Here is a 23,748-nt window from a genome sequence, read left to right as displayed (position 1 = left end):
CCATTATTTGAGGGTAAGGATAATCTATAAGGCTGGGCATGGTGAAGCGCACCTGTAATTCCAGCACTTGGGAGGCAGAGGCAGGCAGATCATTGTGAGTTCGAGGCCAGCCTGGTCTACAAAGTGAGTCCAGGATAGCTAGGCTACACAGAAAAACCCTGTCTCGGAAAACCAAAAGAAAAAAAATACTATGCCTGGTGTGGTGACACTTTAAGTTGTACTTTAAGGTGGATCTCTGAGTTTGAGGCCAGACTGGTCTACAAAAAACAAAACAAAACAACAACAAAAAACCACACACACACAAAGCAAAAAACAAACAAACAAACAAAAAAAGAGAATAGTATGGTAAAAATAACTTTCCTGCAGTTCCTTTACTCAGCTCTATCACTTTAAGGTATTGACCACATTTACTCTTTGTTTCTTGTAGATGTGAATACTGCCCCCTTTGATATGGTGTCTCAGTTTTATAGAACAGGCTGCCTTGAACTTGTGCTTCTGCCTCAGCCTCTTGTATGATGGGATTGTAGATGTGTGCTGCCATGCTTGACTGTGTTGACCAACCATATGGTAGTCTCTTACAGCAGCAATGTGGCCATCAAGTTCTAATCAGTGTCTGTTGAAACTGGCTATAGTTCATATTCCAGTCTGGTTTTTTTGTTTTTGTTTTTGTTTTGTTTTTCAAGACAGGGTTTCTCTGTGTATCCTTGGCTGTCTTGGACTCAATTTGTAGACCACGCTGGCCTTGAACTCTCAGAGATCTGCCTGCCTCTGCCTCCCGAGTGCTGAGATTAGAGGCGTGTACCACTATGCCCGATCTTCTCCAGTCTGTTTTAATCATGGTCTCCCCCACCCCCTAGGGTTTCTCTGTGTAGCCTTGGCTGTCCTGGACTCACTTTGTAGACTAGGCTGGCCTGGAACTCATAGAGACCCACCTGCCTCTGCCTCTGCTGGGATTAAAGGCGTGCACCACCACTGCTCGGCTTCTAATCATGGGCTTAGTTAGTAGACTTCTTTACAGTTCACTGTCTCAACCAGGGTTGTATATCACAATACACAGTTGATCTGTGAACATATATATTTAATGTGCTGTTTGTTTTAAAATCTCAATTATTGGATTTTTTTTTTAAACAGCTAAACCCGGTGGACAGGTGAAATGTCAGTATATTTCTGCTGTGGATAAAGTTATATTTGTGGATGATTATGCAGTAGGCTGTAGGAAGGACCTTAATGGAATCTTGTTGTTGGACACTGCTCTGCAAACTCCAGTTTCAAAGCAGGATGATGTGGTTCAGCTTGAACTTCCAGTCACAGAGGTAAGTAGAAACAAGTACAGTGTGTGTCTTGACACAGGTAATCTGTGACCTTTGGGTAGTAAGTGAATTAAGTTGTCTTTAGGGCCTTGCTTATAAGTTGTCCTTTAAGGACATTGTATAGTTACTCCTGTAGCAACAAAGGACCGAGTCATGAACCACGCCTGTACATACTTACTTTCTCTGCGTGATGAATTGCTTATTGAAGTGGTGTTTTAGGTGTGAACTGTTCTTCAGCCATAGGATAAGCAGCTGTAACATAGACCCCAAAATACAGTGAATTAATAAGCAACATGGCTTAATGTATAGAACAACTCAGGGCTAGATGTAGGGCTCACTGTACCAGCCTCCATGCTTAGGTTAGCTGGTGAATTGTAGACAGCTGCTCCAAGTTTCACTATTTGATCATAGGAGACCAGTGGGACACATCTTTTCTTTCTCCCCATTTCTCTCCCTCGCCTTTCTCTTTCACCTGTGTTCATTCTGTTTCTTTCTCTTGCCAACACCCACTACCTTCCTTTTCCTTTCTCCTTCTGCTTTTCTACCCTTCTTCATCTGCTTCAAACCCCTTTTAGAGATTTATACAGTATTCTCCTTGCATGTACACCTGCACACCAGAAGAGGGTATCACATCGCATTATAGATGGTTATGAGCCACCATGTGGTTGCTGGGAATTGAGCTCAGGACCCTTGGAAGAACAGACGGTGCTCTTAACCTTTGAGCCATTTCTCCAGTCCACCTCCAAACCCTTTTCATATTCACGCTGTTGGGTACAATTTAGTTGCATGGCATACCAAGTCTGAGAAAGAGATTCTAAGTATTATTGTTGTTGTTGTTGTTGTTGTTGTTGTTGTTGCTTTTGAGACAGGATTTCTCTGTGTTATCTTAGGTGTCCTGGAACTCATTCTGTAGTCCAGGCTGGCCTAGAACTCAAAGGGATCTGCCTGCTTCCGCCTCCCAAGTGCTATGATTCAAGATGTGCTCCGCCACCTGGGAGTTAAAAATGTTTTAATACTATATGTATTTCGTTTGTTTGTTTTTTCAAGACAAGGTTTCTTTGTGTACCTCTGGCTGTCCTGGAACTCACTTTGTAGACCAGGCTGTCCTGGAACTCACAGTGATCCACCTGCCTCTGCCTTCCTAGTACTGGGATTACAGGGTGTGTCAACACCCCTGGCTTAGATTTCATAGTTGTACAATCTTTTTCTTTTTTTCCTCTTTTTGGTTTTTGGAGACAGGGCTTCACTATGTGGCCTTGGCTGTGCTAGAGCTCTCTTATTGATCAGGCTAGCCTTGAATTCAGAGATTGGCTTGCCTCATCCTCCCAAGAGCTGGGATTAAAGGTGTGCACCACCACCGGGCAAGTATTTTTAGAAAAATACTTTAAAATTGTATTTATTTATTTGTGTTTATATCCACAGCAGACATGTGGAAATGAGAGAGGAAAACTTACAGGCTTCTGTCCTGTCCTCTTACCATGTGGGTCTCAGGGATGGAACTCAGGTCAGATTTGGTGGCAGCTACCTTGACCTGCTGAGCTATCTACTTGGGTGCAAATACTTCCAATAGTCAGTGTAAACATTCCTTCTTTGTAGACAGTATTTACTGTATTACATTAGTTTTGGCAGTTAAGTATGGGGTTCTAGACTTGGTTTGATAATTTGTAAATGGATGGTGTTCCTCATACCAACCATGGGTTTCTGTTGAGGAGTTTTGGTTGGATCTGTGGAAAGCATTGCTGAAGCCTTTTCTACGGTTTGTTGACTCTTGTATTTGTTATTAAAAACTGATTAAAAAAAAAAAACCGGGGGGGGGGGGGAAGCTGATATATTTCACTTTTGTTCATAGTTTCAGTTTATTTTTCTTTGTTTAATATATGTTAATTATTGTATTGCCCTCTACTACATTGAATGCTTTACCTCATTTAAATGATTACCTAGGTTTATATAAAATTAATTGTAAGGTTAAGTTTGTATAGTTAAAATTATCATAAAGTAGCTGAACAAAATCTGATTTTTCAAATTGTGTTTAATTTTGTATTTTTGTTTTTAATTTAGGCACAGCAGCTCTTATCAGCGTGTGTAGAAAAGGTAGATGTTTCTAGTACAGAGGGTTATGATTTGTTCATCACACAGCTCAAAGATGGTTTAAAAAATATATCTCATGAAACTGCAGCAAACCATAAAGTTGCTAAGGTAAGATTAAAGTGCGTTTGGGTCTGTGATGGAGTCAGCTCCTCCTGTTGCTCTTCCTGTCTAGGCTGTTCTAACTAGCCTTTATTCTCTGTTAAGAGACATAACATCTTCTATGATAGAAACTCCATTATTTCTGTGGTGCTGAGATTGAGGCCACAGCCTCAGATATGCGAGGCTAGTGCTCCACCATTGAGCTCTATTTATGGTTAACTACAAACTATGTTATCAAGGGTTACTTTTCTGAAAAAAGATTTATTTATTCAATACGTATAGGTGTCTTGCCCTCATGTGTGCCTGTGCACTGTATGTATGCAGTACCCTGGAGGCCAAAAGAAGGTGCTAGATCCCTTAGAATTAGAGTTACAGACAGTTGGTTAGGCATGATGTGGATACTGAGGATTGAACACAGGTCCTCTGGAAGTTCTCTTGACTGTTGAGCCATCTCTTCAGCCCCCAAACAAATCAGTTTTCACTTTTTTCCCCCCTCTTAAGATTTGAGATACACACACACACACACACACACACACACACACACACACACACGTATGTATATTTATTTATTTTAAATGTGTATTTCGTACATGTATAGTTGTGGAATACTTGTATGCTTGGTGCTCAAGGAGGCTGGGAGAAGGCTTTGGATCCTTAAGAAATGGAGGTATACATGTTGAGAGCTATCATATGGGTGTTTGGAATTGAATCTGAGGTTACTGAAGATCAGTCAGTGTTCTTACCACTTAAGCCATCTTTTCAGCCCTTTAAGTTTACTTTTATTTTATTATATATATATATATATATATATATTTTGTTTCTTTTGAGGCAGGGTTTCTCTGTGTAGAGCGGCTGTATTAGAACTCACTCTGCAGACCACACTGGCCTCTAACTCAGATAAATTCTCCTGTCTTTGCCTCCCAAGTGCTGGCATTAAAGGTGGGTACCACTACCTGCTGGTCCCCTTTTTGTGTATGTGTGACAAAATCCAACACCCATTCATGTTTAAATAGAGAGATTGGGATTACAAGGCCAATACCTAAACATAATAAAGGCTATATACAGCAAGCCAATAGCCAACATCAAATTAAATGGAGAGGTACTCAAGGAAATTCCTCTAAAATTGGGCACCAGACAAGGCCGCCCACTTTCTCCATATCTATTCAATATAGTTCTTGAAGTTCTAGCCAGAGCAATAAGATATCAAAAAGAGATCAAGGTGGGATGGAGAGATGGCTCAGCAGTTAAGAGCATTGACTGCTTTTCCAGAGGTCCTGAGTTCAATTCCCAACAACCACATGGTGGTTCATAACCATTTATAATATGATCTAAAGTGCATTGTATACATAATGAATAAATCTTTAAAAAAAAAAAAAAAAAAAAAAAAGATCAAGGGGATCCAAATGGGGAAAGAGGAAATCAAATTATCCCTATTTGCAGATAATATGATAGTATATATAAGTGATCCCCAAAATTACACCAGAGAACTCCTACAGCTGATAAACACCTTCAGCAAATTGGCTGGATACAAAATTAACTCAAAAAAGCTAGTAGCTTTCCTATATACAAATGACAAACATGCAGAGGAAGAAATTAGGAAAACCACACCCTTCACAATAGCCACAAGCAATATAAAATATCTAGGAGTAACTCTAACCAAGCAAGGGAAGGACTTGTTTCAAAAAAACTTCAAATCTCTGAAGAAAGATTGAAGATGACATCAGAAGATGGAGGGATCTCCCTTGTTCGTGAATCGGGAGAATTAACATAGTAAAAATCACCATATTACCAAAAGCAGTTTACAGATTCAATGCAATCCCTATCAAAATACCTACAAAATATTTTGAAGACATTGAAAGATCAATTCTCAACTTCATATGGAGAAACAAAAAACCCAGAATAGCAACAACAATTTTATATAATAAAGATCCTCCGGAGAAATCTCCATACCCGATCTCAAGCTGTACTATAGAGCAACAGTAATTAAAACAGCATGGTTCTGGCACAGCAATAGGCAGGTTGATTAATGGAATTGAATCGAAGACCCAGAAATGAATCCGCACATATATGGTCACTTGATTTTTGACAAAGAAGCCAAATCTATTCAGTGGAAAAAGGATAGCTTATTCAACAAATGGTGTTGGTCTAACTGAATATCTACATGTAGAAAAATGCAATTAGACCCATATTTGTCACCATGCACAAAACTCAAGTCCAAGTAGATCAAAGACCTCAACATAAAACCAGAGACACTAAACCGGTTAGAAGAAAAAGTGGGGAAGAGTCTGGAACACATAGGCACAGGAGACAACGTCCTGAACAGAACTCCAACATCCCAGGCCTTGAGGTCAACAATTAATAAATGGGACCTCTTGAGGCTGAGAAGCTTCTGTAAGGCAGGAGACACTGTCAACAGAACAAAGCAACAGCCTACAGACTGGGAAAAGATCTTCACCAACCCTTCATCTGACAAAGGTCTGATATCCAAAATATATAAAGAACTCAAGATATTAAACACCACAAAACTAAACAAACCAAATGAGAAATGGGGCTCAGAATTAAACAGAGAATTCTCAACAGAGGAATATCGAGTAGCTGAGAAACACTTAAAGAAATACTCAATGTCGTTAGTCATCAAAGAAATGCAAATCAAAATGACTCTGAGATTCCGTCTTACACTCATAATGGCTAAGATCAAAAATTCAAGTGACACCACATGCTGGCGAGGATGTGGGGAGAGAGGAACACTCCTTCATTGCTGGTGGGAATGCAGACTAGTGCAGCCACTTTGGAACTCTATCTGTTGCTATCTCAGAAAACTGGGAATAAGACTTCCTCAAGACCCAGCTATTCCACTCCTTGGAATATACCCAGAAGATGCTCCAGCACACAACAAGGACATATGCTCAACTATGTTCATAGCAGCCTTATTCATAATAGCCAGATCATGGAAACAGCCTAAGTGCCCCTCAGTAGAAGAATGGACTAAGAAACTGTGGTACATTTACACTATGGAATACTACTCAACTATAAAAAACAAGGAATTCCTGAAATTTGTGGACAAATGGATTGAACTAGAAATGATCATAACGAGTGAGTTAACCCAGAAGCAGATAGACTCAAATGGTGTATACTCACTTATATCTGGACACTAGCCCAAGAGACACGTCCCATGAAAGTCTTCACTTATCATGAAAGTAGGATAGAGGGGAGGACATTCTGTTGGGACTCTAGGTGAGAGAAGCATGGGAGAATGGGGAAATTGATGGATCCAGAGGGTCCTAGAAACCTACAAGAAGAACTTTATGATGGGTGGATTTGGGCCCAAGGATTCTGCTCAAGTATGGCACCAGCCAAGGACAATACATACAGTAAACTTTGAACCCTGAACCAGATCTAACCAATGGACAGGACATTCTCCACAGTTGAGTGGAGAGTGGGGTCTGACTTTCATACGAACTTGGGTGTACCATATTTGACCACGTTCCCTTGATGGGGAGTCCTGGTGGCCCTCAGATGATCACAGGCTACCAAGAAGAGACTTGATACCCTATGGGCATATACAGGGGGAGGAGGTCCGCCCCCAGTCACAGTCATAGGGGAGGGGAGTAGGTGGTAAGCGGGAGGGAGGGAGGAATGGGAGGATATAAGGGATGGGGTAACAATTGAGATGTAATATGAATGAATCAATAAAAAAAGATTAAAAAAAACTAGGTAAGAGATTTCCATTCTATTTCATTTTCCATTTTTGTATATGATGTGCATGTGTGTGGGTAAGCATGTTTTTGCATGTGTGTGTGTGTGTGTGCGTGTGCATGTGGAGGCCTGAGGTTGATAATAAGAATCATTCTCTGTCATTCTTTCTTCCACTGCATAATTTGAAGCAAGGTCTTAGTCAAACCCAGACCTCACCCATATGTTCAGTCTTGTGAGCCAGCTTGCTCTGGGGATTCCCTGACTCTGCTTTCCCAGACTGCAGTTAGAATTACCTCCACCCAATATTTATGTGGGCTTCTGGGGAGCCATACTCCAGTTCTCAGTGCTAGCTTCTGCACTTAAAAAAAAATTATTTATTTTTATTTCATGTGCATTTGTGTTTTGCTTATATGCCTGTCTGGGTGAGGTTGTCAGATCTTGAAGTTACAGACGGTTGTGAACTGCCATGTGGGTGATGAGAATTGAACCTGGGTTTTCGGGAAGAGCAATCAGGTGTCTTAACCACTGAACTCTCTCGAGCCCCAAGTTCCTGTACTTTTGAGTCATTCTCCCCCATTTTTATGGTGCTGGGAAGCACCCAGCCATTGAGCTATAACCCCAGTCTTTATTCTTTTTTTTTGCAATTCAAATAATATTTTATTTTAATCACAAAGACTTTTTTGGTTATTTGTCTTTGTAGTATTATGCTAGTGTTCCTAGTGTGTGCTGGGCTGGATGGGGGCAGTTCTAATATGTGATCTGGGGGCAGTACACCAAGGTGGAAGTAATGTATAGAGAAATTTCTCTGGGAAAAATAGTTTTGGAACCTTTATAGTCTCTCTCCCTCCCTTGTACGCCTTTGTTTTCTACTAGTGTAAGTTGTTTATAAATAATTCTTTGGTTTGCTTGCTTGTTTCTGTGACAGGGTCTCTATGTAGCTCTGGCTGTCCTGGAACTCACTATATAGAGCATGCTGACTGTGAGTTCACAGAGATTCACCATTCTCTGCCTTCTAGGTGTTGTGATCAAGGGTGTGCCCCATCATGCCCAGCAATATTTTACTCTGTGTGTGTGTGTGTGTGTGTGTGTGTGTGTGTGTGTGTGTGTGTGTTTTCATGTAAGTTCCAGTGCTCCCAAAGGCTAGAAATGTTGGATCTAGAGCCACAGGCCACCCTGATCAGCTACGTGGTATTTTACTCATATCTCCAGCTGCAACGTTAACATTTACTGAATGTTACTGATGGTGGAGTTGGGCTGGGACTTAATGTTTGTGACCACAAAGCTCATGTTTGTAATTAATATTTCTGTGTTATGATGAAGATAACACAGATATACATGTATTAAAATGGATTAAATCATCATATAGGCCAGCATTGATAATGGCCCCATTTCTTATTAATGGAGGCCTGAGTGCCTACCTGGTGCTTAATAACATTTTTCATGCAAGATGAAATAGTTATTAAATTGGTGGGCCATATCATATTGTGCTTTTTTGGGGGGGGGTATGGAAGAGACAGTCTCATTCTGTAGCATAGGCTAGCCAGGATTTCATATACCCCATAGAACTCAGGGCAGTTTTCTTGCCTCACCTTTATAAATGCTGGGATAACAGGTATGGCCCATCTTAGTTGTTATCATCTTGTCCTAAGTTGTCTTTTCAGAGTAGTTGGGGGTTTCAATAATTTTCTTTTTTTGTGGGACTGGGAATTGAACTTAGGGCTTTGTTTACTTGGGCAAGCACTTGGCCATTGAGTTCATATTTCCTTTTTTTTTTTCTCAAAGTTTCTGGGTGTGGTGGCACATACCTTTAATCCCAGCCCTTGGAAGGCAGAGGGAGGTGGATCTCTGTGAGTTCTAGGCCAGCACACTCTATATAGTAAATTCCAGGATAGGACTACATAGAGACCCTGTCTCAACCTCCCCCAAAAAAAACCCCAACAAATAAAATCCCCCAAAAGACAAAAGAAGAAAGTTAAAAAAAGAAAACAAGCATGTATTTATGAGATGTAATACAATATTTTGATATATGTATACATTGTAGAGATAATAAATAAAATGAAACATTGTATCCCTACTACCTTACAGTTTTTTTTTCTGGTGAGAATATTTGAAATCTGTGCTTTTCTTAATTTTAGTATACAGTAGGTTGTTACCTGTGGCCAGCATGCTGTAGAATATCATTAGGGGAAAAAATAGGTTGCCAAATAGGTCCCATCTATGCTTCCTGCTACTTTGTGCTCTTTGACCAGCATGCCCATACTCTCACATCAGCTCTAGTAGCTGCCATCTTACTCTTTGCTTCTATGAGTTAACGTGGTGTAAATGTCACATGGAAGTGACATCGTTTATAGGCCTATTGTAAGTAAATTGCATAATATCCTTCATGTTTATCTGTGCTGTCACAAATGATGGAGTTGCTGTCGTTTAGAAGGCTTTGCAGTATTTGTCTGTACGTGCTTGCTCACTCACCTACGTACCATATTTACCTGTTCATCCACTGTTGGGGCCCTCGCTTGCTTCTAAGTACCTTGGCATTTTTAAATAAAATATTTAATTTTTTTACTTTATTCCACATTCTTGGTGTAAACAATAAACTGATAGTATAATTGATATTAAGGATACATGCTCTTAAATTATTCAGGTAAAGGTAAGATTTTGGTTAAAACTGTGGAGAAGTAGTAATCCTTTGCTTACTATATTCCTGTTTTCTTTCAGTGGGCCACAGTTACATTTCATCTTCCTCATCATGTATTGAAGACTATTGCCAGTGCCATTGTAAATGAACTTAAGAAAATAAATCAAAATGTTGCTGCCTTACCCGTGGCGTCCTCAGTGATGGACAGGTTGTCTTACCTCCTACCCAGTGCACGGCCAGAGCTTGGAGTGGGGCCAGGCCGCTCTGTAGACAGGTAGGACCTTGTTCCTGCGGTATACTGAGATTAAGTTCCTAGTTTTAGATTTAACCAAAAACTACTGCAAATCTGATTTATTATTAGAATGTTTTAAAAACTAGGTATTTATGTGTAAATGTTGTGGTGAGCTGATTGCTGCTACTGAACATATCTTTTATTCTCTTAAGAGAATTTATAAGGGGATTCCAAGATTGTATTTTGGAGATTCTAGTGCTGGGTGAATATTTGAAGAAATTTTAAGCCACTGTTGCTCTTGGGTGTGTAATATTTTGCCATTGATGAAATTTACTTACCTTTGAGATGAATTCTGACATATACTGTGTAGAAATGTGAGTGTAAGTAAAGTGCTTACTGTTTTCACTGAGGAGGAGTGGTGTGATACCAAATACATGGTAATTATCTGTGAAATTCTCAATGACAAATATGCTAAAAAAAAAAAAAAAGTCCGTTGAGGAAGTATAGGGGAATGGGTATGATTAAAATACATTGTATTTGCCTATGAAGTTCTCAAAGTAAGAAACTGCTCAAAGCAAGGAAAAAACAAAACAATCCTCTCAGTTCATTGGAGTAGTTTCCTTAAAATTTTTATGCTGTTTGCCCTAAATTTAAATAGTACTATGGTGGCTGGAGAGATGGCTCAGAGATGAAGAACACTGACTGCTCTTCCAAAGGTTGTGAGCTCAGTTCCCAGCAACCACATGGTGGCTTACAACCATCTGTAATGTGATCTGGTGTCCCCTTGTGATGTGATGGTTCACATGTGGGTAGAATACTGTATAAATAATAATAGATAAGTAAATAAAAAAACTAGTTCTATGAAAATCACACCTCTACCACTAGTGCCCTCCTCCCAGGATTATTGACTACCTTTTTATGTAAAACTAAAGCTTATAATGCACTTGGTAAAAGCTTGATAAGTAGGGGGCTGGAGTGATGGCTCAGTGGTTAAGAGCACCGTCTGCTCTTCCAGAGGTCCTGAGTTCAATTTCCAGCAACCACATGGTGGCTCACAACCATCTATCATAAGATCTGGTTCCCTCTTTTGGTGTACCTGCAGGCAGAACACTGTATATGTAATTAATAAATCTTTTTTAAAAAGCTTGATAAGTTATATGATATTAAAGTACTAAAGTTTATTAAATTATAGAGGGATTTAAAGCCTATTAGTTTTGATTGGATACTCAGGTTTTGTATCTTATGTATAACATTTTCATTGGGTGAGTCACTTTCTTTGCATTTTCCTGAAGTTCATTTATAAATAGTTTATGGTGATTGCTATAAGTACAATACTGAATGAGTTCATTTTTACTATGACTATTATTTTCATAGTATATAGCAGTTTATTCTTTACAGTGTTCATTTGCCTTGTTTATGTCAAGAGCTTTTTTTTTTTTTTTTTTTTGGTTGTTTGTGAGACAAGGTTTCTCTGTGTAGCCTTGGCTGTCCTTTGTAGACCAGGCTGGCCTCGAACTCACAGCAATTCACCTGCCTCTGCCTCTGGAGTGCTGGGATTAAAGACGTTTGCTACCACGCCCAGCTATTTTATTTTTTCCAATAAAGGAAATGCTTAGTATACTTCAGGGATCTGTGTCCTGGCCTAATAGAATTCCTACCAGGTAAACTTTGCTTTTTACTTTGTTCCTGGTAGCTGAGTCCAGGTCCAGTGCTTCTGTGTATTGTGGAGATTGGATCCAAGGTGTTAATGCATGCTGGGTAGCTGCTTCAAGTTCTAATAGTGACATGCTCCTACCTCTCCTCGCACATGCTCTTAAAGGCCAGGATGCAATTAGGCGTAATCTAGAGCAATGTTATTGAAATATTGTTGAATGCCATGTATGAATTAGTTTTGGAGAGCTATGTAGAAATGTATTTTTCTGGTCCTTTTTTGTGATCTTTTTCTTTTATTCTTTTCTTTTTATTCTTTTTCTTTTATTTATAAAGAGGGGGCTGTGCTCTTAATGTTTTGTTACCTTTTGGACTGTAGTTTGCTATTGCCCTTAAAAAAAAATCACTTACACCCTGAGTTATAGTTTGACTTGGCTTGAAGCGAACCATTTTACTGTTAAAGTGTGAAGATTTTGTTGTTTTACTTTCTAGAGAGTCTTGTTAGGCTATCTTTCAGCTTGTAATCTTTTTGTCTCGGGTTACTGAGTGTCGTGATTATAGGCTGCATTATGTTTTAAAACTTGCTAGAGTTTCTGGCTTTAGTGGTACACACCTTTAATTCCAGCAGGCAGAGGCAGGCTGTGAGTTTGAAGCTAGCCTAGTCTACATAGTGAGTCCCAGGACAGCCGGGGCTACACGGTTGACCCTGTTTCAACCTAAACTAAACAACACAACTCAAGTTTGTAGAATATATAGTTCCCCAGAGGAAGATTTTTATAGAGAAAGAGCAAAAAAACCTGATTTCTAGTTTAAAAGAAACCCTGCCCTCCCCAAAAGGAAATAAAAATTAAGTAATACTTAAATGCTTAGACAGTATAGTGGAGACAGACACCCAATGTGAGCCAGCTTGTGGCCTAAGGAAAAAGTTCATGGCTCTCTCTGCCAGTCTCTTCATTTCCTGTTCTCTGATTATTAATGCAATCTACCTGTGGAATTGTTTGACTGCTTTAACCACTAACCAGATTTTCTGTTTCTTTACAGTTTGTAGGGAACATACTAAAACAATGATTTTTTTTTAGTTGAAAAAATTTTTTAAACATAATCATCCCCACTTTTTAAAATTTTTTATTTTTTTGGTTTTTTCGAGACAGGGTCTCTCTGTGTAGCCTTGGCCATCCTGGACTCACTTTGTAGACCAGGCTGGCCTCGAACTCACAGCGATCTGCCTGCCTCTGCCTCCCGAGTGCTGGGATTAAAGGTATGCGCCACTACGCCTGGCTCATCATCCCCACTTTTAAAAATAGATATTTCAGTAATTTTCTTTTCTGCAGCATTAAATAGTAGTTGTCCTCTAGTTTGATGCCTTTTCCCAATTACATGCCATCTGTTTACTTTCAGGGCATTGATGTATAGTGAAGCTAACAGAAGGGAGACTTTCACCTCATGGCCTCATGTTGGCTATAGGTGGGCACAGCCAGATCCCATGGCTCAAGCTGGATTTTATCACCAGGTAATAAACATCAACGAGAGATTTTTTTCCCTCTTTCAAATGTACAATTATAGCCTTCAGTGAACCCAGCACTGTAGTTGTTTTGTGTGTGTGTAACCTAGCTAAATGCTTACTCATTTGCGTGCTTATGTGTTTTGTAGCCACATACTTGATTATGATGCTAGTCATATGTCCTACACTGGGAATGTAAGGGGGACATATTATTGAGTTATGAATACTTAATTTTTCAGATTAAGATACATTTGCTCTTTTTGCTATCAAATTTATGTGTTCTTTAAATGTCATTTTTTGGGAAATTTCTTTGGTTATATGTTATTTTCAGTGTTTGACTAATGCTGGTATAAACTGGTAGTGGATTCCTGAGGTAATGCAGTGACAGTCGTTCCACAAGGCAGGCGTGGCGATGCACCTGAAGTGCTAACACTCGTGGGGCTTAGGGGGATGTGCATGGCAGGCCAGCCAGAAGCACGTAGGCACCATGTCTGTTTAGTACTTTCCAGGCAGGGGCTCACTGGTTGGCCTGCAGATTTATTGAGCACTTAATTTATGTATGAACAGATAATACTATAAATTATTTTTTTCCTTAGAAAATGGTACTTGAAATTGGGAAGTTTTAAAAAGAGTGTTTATTGAAAAGCTATTTTAAAAATGATTGAATCTTCTTTTTTTCTCTTTTTCTCCCTTCCCTGTCTCCCCTCCATACTTACCTGCTTCCTTTTCTTCCTGCCTTTTTCTCTTTTCTCCTTTGCTTCCTTTTACTCTCTCTTCCCTCCCTCCCTCCTTTTTCTCTTTTTTCTTTTAACATTATTTTGCAGCCTGCCTCATCTGGAGATGATAGAGCCATGTGTTTTACTTGCAGTGTATGTCTTGTTTGTTGGGAACCTACGGATGAACCTTGGTGAGTCTTGAGTCTTCTGGGCATAATAGGCTAAGTTAGTATTATAATGCTTCTACATTTTACTTTTCTGATCTTGATGTAATCTTGTCTTTTTGCTCTGTGTTATTGTCACTGTTTTAAGAGAATGAGGTAGTCCTGTCTATATTTTGTCACATAGCTTTCCAAAATCTGCATGGGGAAAATGCCAAAAATTAGAACTAGGCTCTCATCAGACCATAGGCTGTCTTAAACCAACCCTAGCACTACTGTAGCCGTGTAGTTCTGGTCCATTGAAAAAGGCCAATAGAGAATCCATGCATGGGAGGTACTTAATAATTCAGTTTTAATTTTAAGTAACCTTTAAGAGGGTGTTTTCAGCCTATGAACTACAGCATGCAACATTTAAGTACTTGATTAAAATTAGATAAGTAGTGAGACCCAAGACATACTACAATGAGGCCGTATTTTAGAAATAAGTAGTAATAGCAGCAAATATTTGTCATGCTGTATAGCTGATGGCATTCTACATACTTCATTCAACCCTGTAGAATAGGTACTGTTATCAGTAGAGAAAGACAGACTAATTTTCTTTTTTGGGAGGAGGGGACAGGTTTTGAGATGAGGTTTATCTGTGTAGCCCTGGCTGTTCTGGAACTCCCTCTGTAGAGTAGGCTGTCCTCATACTCCCAGAGATCTGCCTGTTTTGCCTGATAAGTGCTGGGATTGAAGGCATGCACCACCATGCCTGGCCCGATACTCTTTATCAATTCAAATTTTTATATGGTGCTTGGTACTGAGCGCAGGGCCTTCAGAAGTCTATTCAAGGGTTTTAACACACAGCTCCTTAAGTTATTTATTTATTTTGATTTTATATGTATGAATGTTTTGCCTGTATGTTTGTAAATGTACCATGTGCATGCCTGGTGCATTAGATCCCCTATAACTATAGTTACAGGTGATTGTGAGGTCACCTGTGCTGGGAACTGAACCTGCGTCCTTGATAGAGCAATAAATGTTCTTAACCACTTAGTCATTGTTTCACTTCCCTTCAGTTTATTTATTTTTGTGTTTGTTTTTGGAGACAGGGTTTCTTGTCAGGGTGCCTTGTCTGTCTTGGACTTACTTTGTAGACCAGGATGGCCTCAAACTCACAGCGATCGTCCTGCCTCTGCCTCCCGAGTGCTGGGACAGTTTATTTTTATTTTTTTATAGTCAATTAGTGAGATAGAAATTATTATTTTTTAAAGATTTTATTTATTATGTATATAATGTTTTGCCTGCATGTACACTTGCTTGCCAGAAGAGGGTACCAGATCTCATTATAGGTGATTGTAAACCACCATGTGGTGGCTGGGGATTGAACTCAGGACCTCTAGAAAAGCAGACAGTGCTCTTAACCTCTGAGCCATTTCTCCAGCCCCAAAATAGAAATCATTATACCCCATCTTAAGCCTCTCTGTTTATTGATACCATTATTTGTCTGTGTGCGCACACATGTGTGTGTGAGTGTGTGTGTGTGTGTGTGTGTGTGTGTGTGAGCGTGTGTTTGTGTGTGTGTGCGCGCGCGCGCAAAGGTCAGATTGTTTTTCTCCTTCCACTATGTAGATTCCAGGTTATTGGTCTCAGGTCTCAGGTTAGAGTTGTGTGGTTTTGTTTTCCTCCTCCTCCTCTTCCTCCTCCTCCTCCTCCTCCTCCTCCTCTTCCTCCTCTTCTTCCTCCTCCTCCTCTTCTTCCTCTTCTACCTCCTCCTCCTCCTCTTCCTTCTTCGTCTTCATTTTTTTCAAGACAGTTTTGTTGTTGTCTTTTTTTCAAGACAGGGTTTCTCTGTGTACCAGCTCTGGCTATCCTGAAACTTGCTCTGTAGAGCACGCTGGCCTCGAATTCACAGAGATCCTTCTGCCTCTGCCCCCAAAGTGCTGGGATTACAGGCATGTGCCACCATGCCCGGCTGGTTTATTTTTTCTTAATTAAATGGTCTCACCATGTAACTCTGGTTGGTCTGAAACTTGCTGTGTAGACCAGGCTGTGTATCATGCTGGACAAAGGTTTACTTATTTTTAAATTTTAATATACATGTGTTGTTTGTGTGTGTGGTTCTGTGTGTGACCATAGAGACTAGAAAAGTGTGTTGGATCCCCTGTACCTAGAGTTACAGAAAGTTGTGACCTTTTGGATGTGGGTGCTGGGATCCCAACTTAGATACTTTGTAAGAGCATCAAGTGCACCTGACCACTGATCTGCCTTTCCAGATTTTTTTTAATGGTTTATTTATTTATTATGTATACAGTGTTCTGCTTCCATGTATGCCTGTATGTCAGAAGAGAGCATTAGATCACATTATAGATGGTTGTGAGCCTCCATGTGGTTGCTGGGAATTGAACTCAGGATTTTTGGAAGACTAGTCAGTGCTCTTAACCTCAGAGCCATCTCTCTAGCCCGCCCCCCCCCCCCTTTTTAAACCAGGGCACCATGTATTTGTCTTGATTGATCTGGAGCTCAATTTAAATTTATAGATCTGGCAGGTCTTGAAGTGATTGATCCTCTTGATCCTCATAACTGCCTAATAACTCTATCATCATTTTATTTTAAAATGAAAAAAAAAAAAAAAAGTTTACCAAGGGTGTATGTCCAATAAGTGATAGAAACAGGTTTTCAGTTTTCAGATATGTCATTTAGTTTACATTAAAATTGGTTTGAAGTTTCATGTTTATTAGTTGTATGATTGCAGTGAGCATACAAAATACAAAACAAATCATTATTTAATCTGTATCTGAAAAATTATACAATGACCTATTAACATTTTTTATTTTACTTTTAGTTTATGTGTATATTTATGTAAGTATACACATGTGTATTAGGGTGCCTTCAGAGGCCAGAAAAGAGCATAGGGTCTCAGGAGCTGGAGTTGTAAGTGGTTGTAAGCTGCCTGCTGTGAGTACTGAGAATAAGCATAGACTCTACGAGAACTGTTAGCAGGGTTAGCCACCATTAAACTGTATTAGCACACACATGTGATGTATATTTTGTTACAGGGAACTCACTATATAGCTGAGATTGGGTTCATACCACCCCTCCGCTTTTGAGATAGGGTCTCACTGTGTGGGTCTGGCTGACCTTGAACTCACTGTATAGATCACATTGGCCTAAAACTCAAAAAGATCCATCTGTCTCTAGTGCTGAGATTAAATTAAAGTTGTTTGCCACTATGCCCTTTCTGGCATCAAATTCTTGATACTCCTATCACTATGTTCTGGGTTCACAGGAATGTGCCATTGCACCCTGTCTTTTTCTTTCTCTTCTGAAAATGGTATTAAGGCTTAAAATGAGCCCAGGTTGCACACCAACTCACTATGTAACCCAGGCTGACCTCAAACTTATGTTAGTTCTCTTGCCTCAGCTTTCTGAGTGCTGTGATTTTGGGTTTAAACCACAATGCACAGCTTTGATAGTACCCGTATTCAAAATTTCAACTTGGACAGGTAAAGTTCCCGTCTTTTCTTGCCATGCTGAGGGTTTTGGCGTGTACCAGAATATGGGATTCCCCAAACTCAAGAATTTGATAGAGTGATGTTCTTATACACTGCTCTACGTGCATAGGAGAGAAACAGCTGCTGAGCCGTTGAGTGCTTTCCAAATTAGGGAGTAAAAGGGGCAGCTTACGGGGGAAAATGAGACCTTGATATTTTGCTTGTGGGAGTTATTTTGTAGGGAGATTGAATTCTTCAAGAAATAAAAATGTTTTTTTTCCTACCCCTTGTCAATTCTGCATTTATACTTCTCTAAGGAGTTAATTCTTGTATGCTTGGTGTTGTGACAAGTTTGTTCATTGCAGAGAAAAACTGGAATTTTTTTTTTTTTTTTTTTAAATATATGCCCACCTGTTACAGTTACAGTATTTTGTATCTGTTCGGCCTACAAAGCTATTAACTGCCACAGGGAGACTGAAACATACTTTAAAGCTGCCAGCACTTCACCGGGCAGAGTCTGAACTGATTCTAATCTACTCGTAAACTGAACAAACTACTCTAAACCTTATTACACACATATATTCCAAGCCCTTGCCACTATGACCCCTGGGCCGGTCCTCAACAAGTCCCCACCATCCTCCTCCAACCACCAAAAACCCTTGTCCCTTCGCCTACTCTCAAACTTTCTCCTCCCCTGTAGGAAGTCCTGCCTTCCACTGTCTGTCCTTCTGCCCAGCTGATTGGCTAACCAGCACTTCATCGATGGTTGATACATTCACTCAGCATTCCTCTACACCCACCAAGAGTACAGTGGCTTCTGGGAGGAAGAGGCAGGTGTATCTCATGAATTTGATGCCATCAAGAACTACATAGTGATATCATGTTTTTCTTTAAAAAACAAAAACAAAATTCAGTGCGACAAATTGTAAAAAAAAAAAAAAACAAACAAACCAAAAAACAAAAAAGATTGTTTTCCCCCTCCATAAACTAATATTTCAGAACTATAAAGTTAAGATTCTAAGAATACTTATTTGGAAGATGGTAAAAGATTACTAGGATAAGCTATAACTGACGTTGACTTTTACTTTTATTTTACGCAGTCACGTGACTTTGCAAATTTAATTCAAAAGCTAAAACTCAGGGAAGAGATGGTAGAAAGAGCACAAGGCACTGGAGCCTGGGTAGGAGAGCGGTGTGCTTGGTGGTGTGTAATGCAGAAGGTCTATGGGAGACCCCTCTACATTACAGCTGCCCAGGGCTTCATAGCAGTAACCGCAGGCACAGCACGAAAAAGAAATCTGTCCTCAAGAACAGCATCTTTCATGAGCAAAAATTTCTCTCTCTCTCTTTTTTTTTTTCCCCTCATGAGTAAGGAAACAAAATTCTGTCTTTGGTAGCAGGATCCTGTCCTCAAGTATTGCCTTGAAATTATAAGTAGGAAAATTATACAAGGAAACAAACAACAGAAAGCAAAAAGGAAATATAAAAGAGTTAGGAAATTGGAAAAATAATTTAATCATGACTTGCATGATTTCATACTTATATTGTTAAAGTGACTAAAGCTGCTGGCAATAATCACCCAGAATGTGCACCCTGTAAACACTGAATGGTTGAATGAAATTGAGTAATCATAAAGCTAAGTTCACTTGAGAGGTGGCAATATGGCTGAGTAAAGTGCTTGTTCAGCGTGCTCAAAGCCCTGGGGTTCATTCCAGTACTTACACCAAACAGAAATGTAAGATGAAAACTTTTAAATGTGTGTATGAAGAAGCTTGCTCTTCAGTAAACGTCCCCTTTTCACCCTTAAAGGTCTGAACATGAGAGACATTCTCCCAACTGTCCCTTTGTGAAGGGCGAGCATACCCAGAATGTGCCCTTGTCTGTCACACTGGCAACAAGTCCTGCGCAGCTTCCTTCCGCAGATGGAGCCGATAGAATATCTTGCTTTGGGTCGGGGAGCTGCCCGCAGTTTCTAGCTGCTGCAACCAAACGCGGGAAGATCTGTGTATGGGATGTCTCCAAACTTATGAAGGTGCACTTGAAGTTTGAAGTTAATGCTTACGATCCAGCAATTGTCCAACAATTGATCCTATCAGGAGACCCGAACTCAGGAGTTGATTCAAGGAGACCAACTTTGGCATGGCTGGAGGATTCCTCTAGTTGCTCAGACATACCGAAACTGGAAGGAGACAGGTACATGGTTTGGTTTCAGTAGTATTTATAGTGGTACATGTTTTCTTCTTGTAAAATTCTCCCCTCCCTCCCTCCCTCCCTCCCTCCCTTCCTAGGCATGTTTTCTTTGTGCAGTGTTGGCTGTCCTGGACTCCCTTTGTAGACCAGGGTGGCCTTGAACTCATGAAGATCTGCCTGCCTCTGCCTCCCAAGAGCTTTCTGGCATTACAGGCATGTGTTATTGAGCCTGGCTAAGTTTCATTTTCTTAACTCCATTAATTAATGAGACAGCAAAAAAAAAAGGGGGGGGGAGGGTCAAGTTAGAGAGTAGAAAATAGATGTTTGGCTGGAAATCTGAAAGTGATGTGTATCTCAGAAGTTTTCAGTCCAAATACCATTGATTAGTTGGATCTGGTGGCTGGAACACTCAGACTTTTATGAATTGTATAGCATTCTGGACTGTAAAGTGAGAATTTTGTTTCAACAGCCCAAAAAGTAAAACACACAAGGAAATGTCCTTGCGTGTAAATACACACTTTTGCTCCAAATTATATTTTCCTTCATATTATATAACTGAGACACAGGAGTTGATAGAAATGCTGACGAGTGATAAATATATGATAATGAAAAACATAATGCCAAACAGCAAGCACTAGCAGTCAGAGTCATTCTGGAGAGGCTAAAATATGTTGACAGATTATTTATTATGTAGCTCTGAAGCTACTCTGCAAATCCATTTCTGTGCATTAAATATCCAGCTATGTAAATCTTTAAACAGGAAATCCTACTCTTATAAGGAAAGTCATTGCCACATACATTAAAAATTTGTGCATATGTAGCATCTGTGTGGTCCTAGTTCTGTCTTCAGTATTAAAACAAAGACCTAACAAAAAATTAAACAAGAAAAGAAAGTTGAGATATTGACTTTAAACCAGTGCTTTAGATTTGTAATTTTACTTTTTTACCAGATAATTCCATAGAATAGTTTTACCAAATGATTCTGTTTTCTCTCTTGTATTACCCACACAAGTTCTGGAAGTGAATGTTACTAGTGTGTAGCCATGTCACTAGATGAGGCAAGATGATGTAATTATTTGGAACAGTGGGCTAGTAGTAGTGAGGGAGACATGTCTGGTTGGTTTTTGTTTTATTTAGACAATATACAGCTGCATTGGCCTAAGATTGGGACTGTATTCCCTCCCCAGAGCTGAGGGTACAGCCTGCACAGAGCTTGAAGCACTCACTCCCTTTAGCTTCTTTGGTAGATTCTTGGCTTTCTGGCTGTATCTGATCTATAGGGGTTGCGGGTGGAGAGTTCAGGAAACGTGTTTGTTTCCTAAGAATCTCCACTTGTGACTTTGAATTGGGTCAATTTTACTTGGCTCTGTTTTATTCACATAAACAGAATGAAAGACTTATTTATAGCCACTTAGTGTTTGATGAATGATAGCAGCTATCCCTGTGAAGATTCTACCAGTGGAGCATTATTAACTGTCACTTGGTTGTCCCTGTACACTGAGAGGATCTTCCTTTTATCTCCTGGGTGTCCAGTGTTAACTGATGCGATTGCTGTTACACCCTACACATAGTTTTACTGTGCAGTCCTACTTGGTCTGGTGCTTATTATGTAAACCAGGCTGGTCTTAAACCCACAGAGATCCTCATGCTTCTGCTTAAAGGTTTGCTACTACACCTGGTGACATATACTTTTATTAAGTAATACAGAATTTTGTTAAAATAAAATTATGAAATTTAATTGACAATTCACAATATATAACTTGGGAAGTTTGTGTAGCTCATCTTGGTAATAGCATGTGGAAATTGACTGGCAGATAAAGGAATTGGGCCTGAGATCTGGTACAGACTAAATTAAAACTCATGGCTATTTTCTGTTACTATAAAGCTGTGTGAGAGCTTAAGGGGCAAGCAGTTTAGCTGTTGTTGTTTGAGCTTTTATTAACATATTTGCTAATACTACTAGAACTAAGAATGCTTGGTTTTTGTAATTTTTATTAAAGGATGTAGTTGGTAATTACGAAAGATAATGAAATTGGCTTATCATTTTAAACATTGATCTTAATTAGAACTTTGTTTTACATCTTGAATTTGTGGATTGAAAGTTGCATCAAAATATGCTTCTAGGATTACCACATTCTTCTTTGAGAAAATGTACCTGTTTGTGTGTGTGTGTGTGTGTGTGTTACTAGTTTCATATTTTTTCATTATTTTTAGCAGAAATATACCACAGTATTACATAGTAAATGTTAGGAGCTTAAAATACATCTAGGGTTGGTTGAATCAGTACACAAAGGTGAAATACTTGATAAGAAGTGGCATAGTGGGATACTAAGTTGGGGACATACTCAGGTGTAAAGTGCTTGCCTGGGAGGGACAAAGAAAAGACCTGGGTTTAATTCCCAAACTCAGTCTCCTCCAAAAAAGGTGGTGCCTCCATCCCTGGTCTTTGACTTCTTGTTATACTTCCCTCCCAGAGGTAATGGGAGTCCTGTTGGATTACTAGTGAATAGAAATACTTCTGACTTTGTGTGGCACAAGATACAATATGTGTAATCTTCAAATACCAAATGTAGGTTTCATTAGATTTAAGAACAACATATTTAGTCGGGTGGGGGTGGCATACACCTTTGATCCAATACTTGGGAGCAGAGGCAGGCGGATCTCTGTGAGTTTGAGGCCAGCATGGTCTACAGGGTGAGTTCCAGGACAGCCAGAACTGTTACACAGAGAAACCCTGTCTCAAAAAACCAAATCAAACCAAACCAACCAACCAAACACAAAAATTCGAATGTATTTGATACTAAAAGTTGGATTTAAAGTTATTAACAATATAAGTTGCATAGGAACCGCCTTTGACTTATTATTTACAAAAAATTTGACATAATTCTCAATTTATTCAATGAGGAGGATTTGACAGCCTATTTAATTAAATAACATGTTTCTCTAGGTGCTATACTTGTCATATATATTTGTTTTTTTGAGACAGGGTCTCATGCTTCTATCCTAGGTTGGATTTGAACTCATGATCTTTCTACCTCTGTGTTCTAAGTGCTGAGATGATAAGATATTCACTATTCTGCCTGGCTTTGTGTATTTTGCTGATTTGACAAACATGTTCTGAGTTTCACTTTTGAAGATACTTAACATTGTGACTTGCATATGCTTTATCTCCTATGATTGTTACTTTGTAAAGCTTTTGTATGCTGTATAGTACAGAAGTAAATATGTTTATTGTAGAAAAGTTGGTAAAGGCAGGACCTATTTAGTTATGGGAACACTCATTTGTATTCTTCATTTTTAAAGTTTATGTTGGATCAGTTTACGTGTATTAGAATTTTTATCATTAAATATTTTAGGGATAGATTATAATGTTTTGAAGACTTTTAGACTTCTGTAATGTCATGCCTCCTGAATTCTTAAAAACCAAAACCAAAACCAAACTATTTTATTTTTTTATCTCAGTACAGCTGGGCCATACTTGGTTAATACTGAAGTCCTTTGGTGGTTGAAACCTGGATTTTTAGGTGTCTTCTTACTTCTGATTAGGATTTGAATTCTTGAAACTAATTAGTAGGTGATACTAAACTTGTTTTTACATTTTTTTATTATTTTAAACTTTGGGGATGGTTTCTAGTGATACTGCTTAGTGGTAGAGTACTTGCCCAGAATTCAGGAGACTCAACACTGAACAGCAACAAGAAAGCTAGTCATGTAACTCATAGAACCGACTGCATTTATCTATTAATATCATTTACAAAAGACCCAAGGCACAGAATCTTTGTCAAATTATCTTGGTAGACCTCCCAAAATTTTGCCGTTGGAATATTGTATTAAGCTTTTTTTTTTCCTTCCCAAGACGGGTTGGGAGGGATTTAGAGAGAAGATGCTCCTGGCTGTTCTGGAAGCTTGGCTAATGTCCTTTTGCCTCAGTTTCTTAGGTAGCTAGAAAGACAGGTGTGTGGTTGATGCTGTGCCAGCAATCTTAAGTGGTGAA

At 39.3% G+C, this 23,748-nt stretch overlaps 1 protein-coding gene across 2 annotated transcripts in view; it reads left to right on the top strand.

Moving 5' to 3' along the window:
- Birc6 (baculoviral IAP repeat containing 6) overlaps nt 1-23,748 on the top strand; it is a 182,177-nt gene that overhangs the window by 14,261 nt on the left and 144,168 nt on the right. For both annotated transcript variants that reach the window (XM_051168400.1, XM_051168481.1), the window contains exons 2-7: nt 1,132-1,313; nt 3,369-3,506; nt 9,909-10,102; nt 13,109-13,220; nt 14,036-14,118; nt 19,374-19,757. In XM_051168400.1, coding sequence (XP_051024357.1) covers nt 1,132-1,313; nt 3,369-3,506; nt 9,909-10,102; nt 13,109-13,220; nt 14,036-14,118; nt 19,374-19,757 — 1,093 coding nt within the window. The remainder of the gene's footprint in view (nt 1-1,131; nt 1,314-3,368; nt 3,507-9,908; nt 10,103-13,108; nt 13,221-14,035; nt 14,119-19,373; nt 19,758-23,748) is intronic.

The sequence above is a fragment of the Acomys russatus genome, chromosome 1 (assembly GCF_903995435.1).
Source record: "Acomys russatus chromosome 1, mAcoRus1.1, whole genome shotgun sequence".
NCBI lineage: Eukaryota > Metazoa > Chordata > Mammalia > Rodentia > Muridae > Acomys > Acomys russatus.
This window is presented reverse-complemented; position numbering and strand designations above follow the sequence as displayed.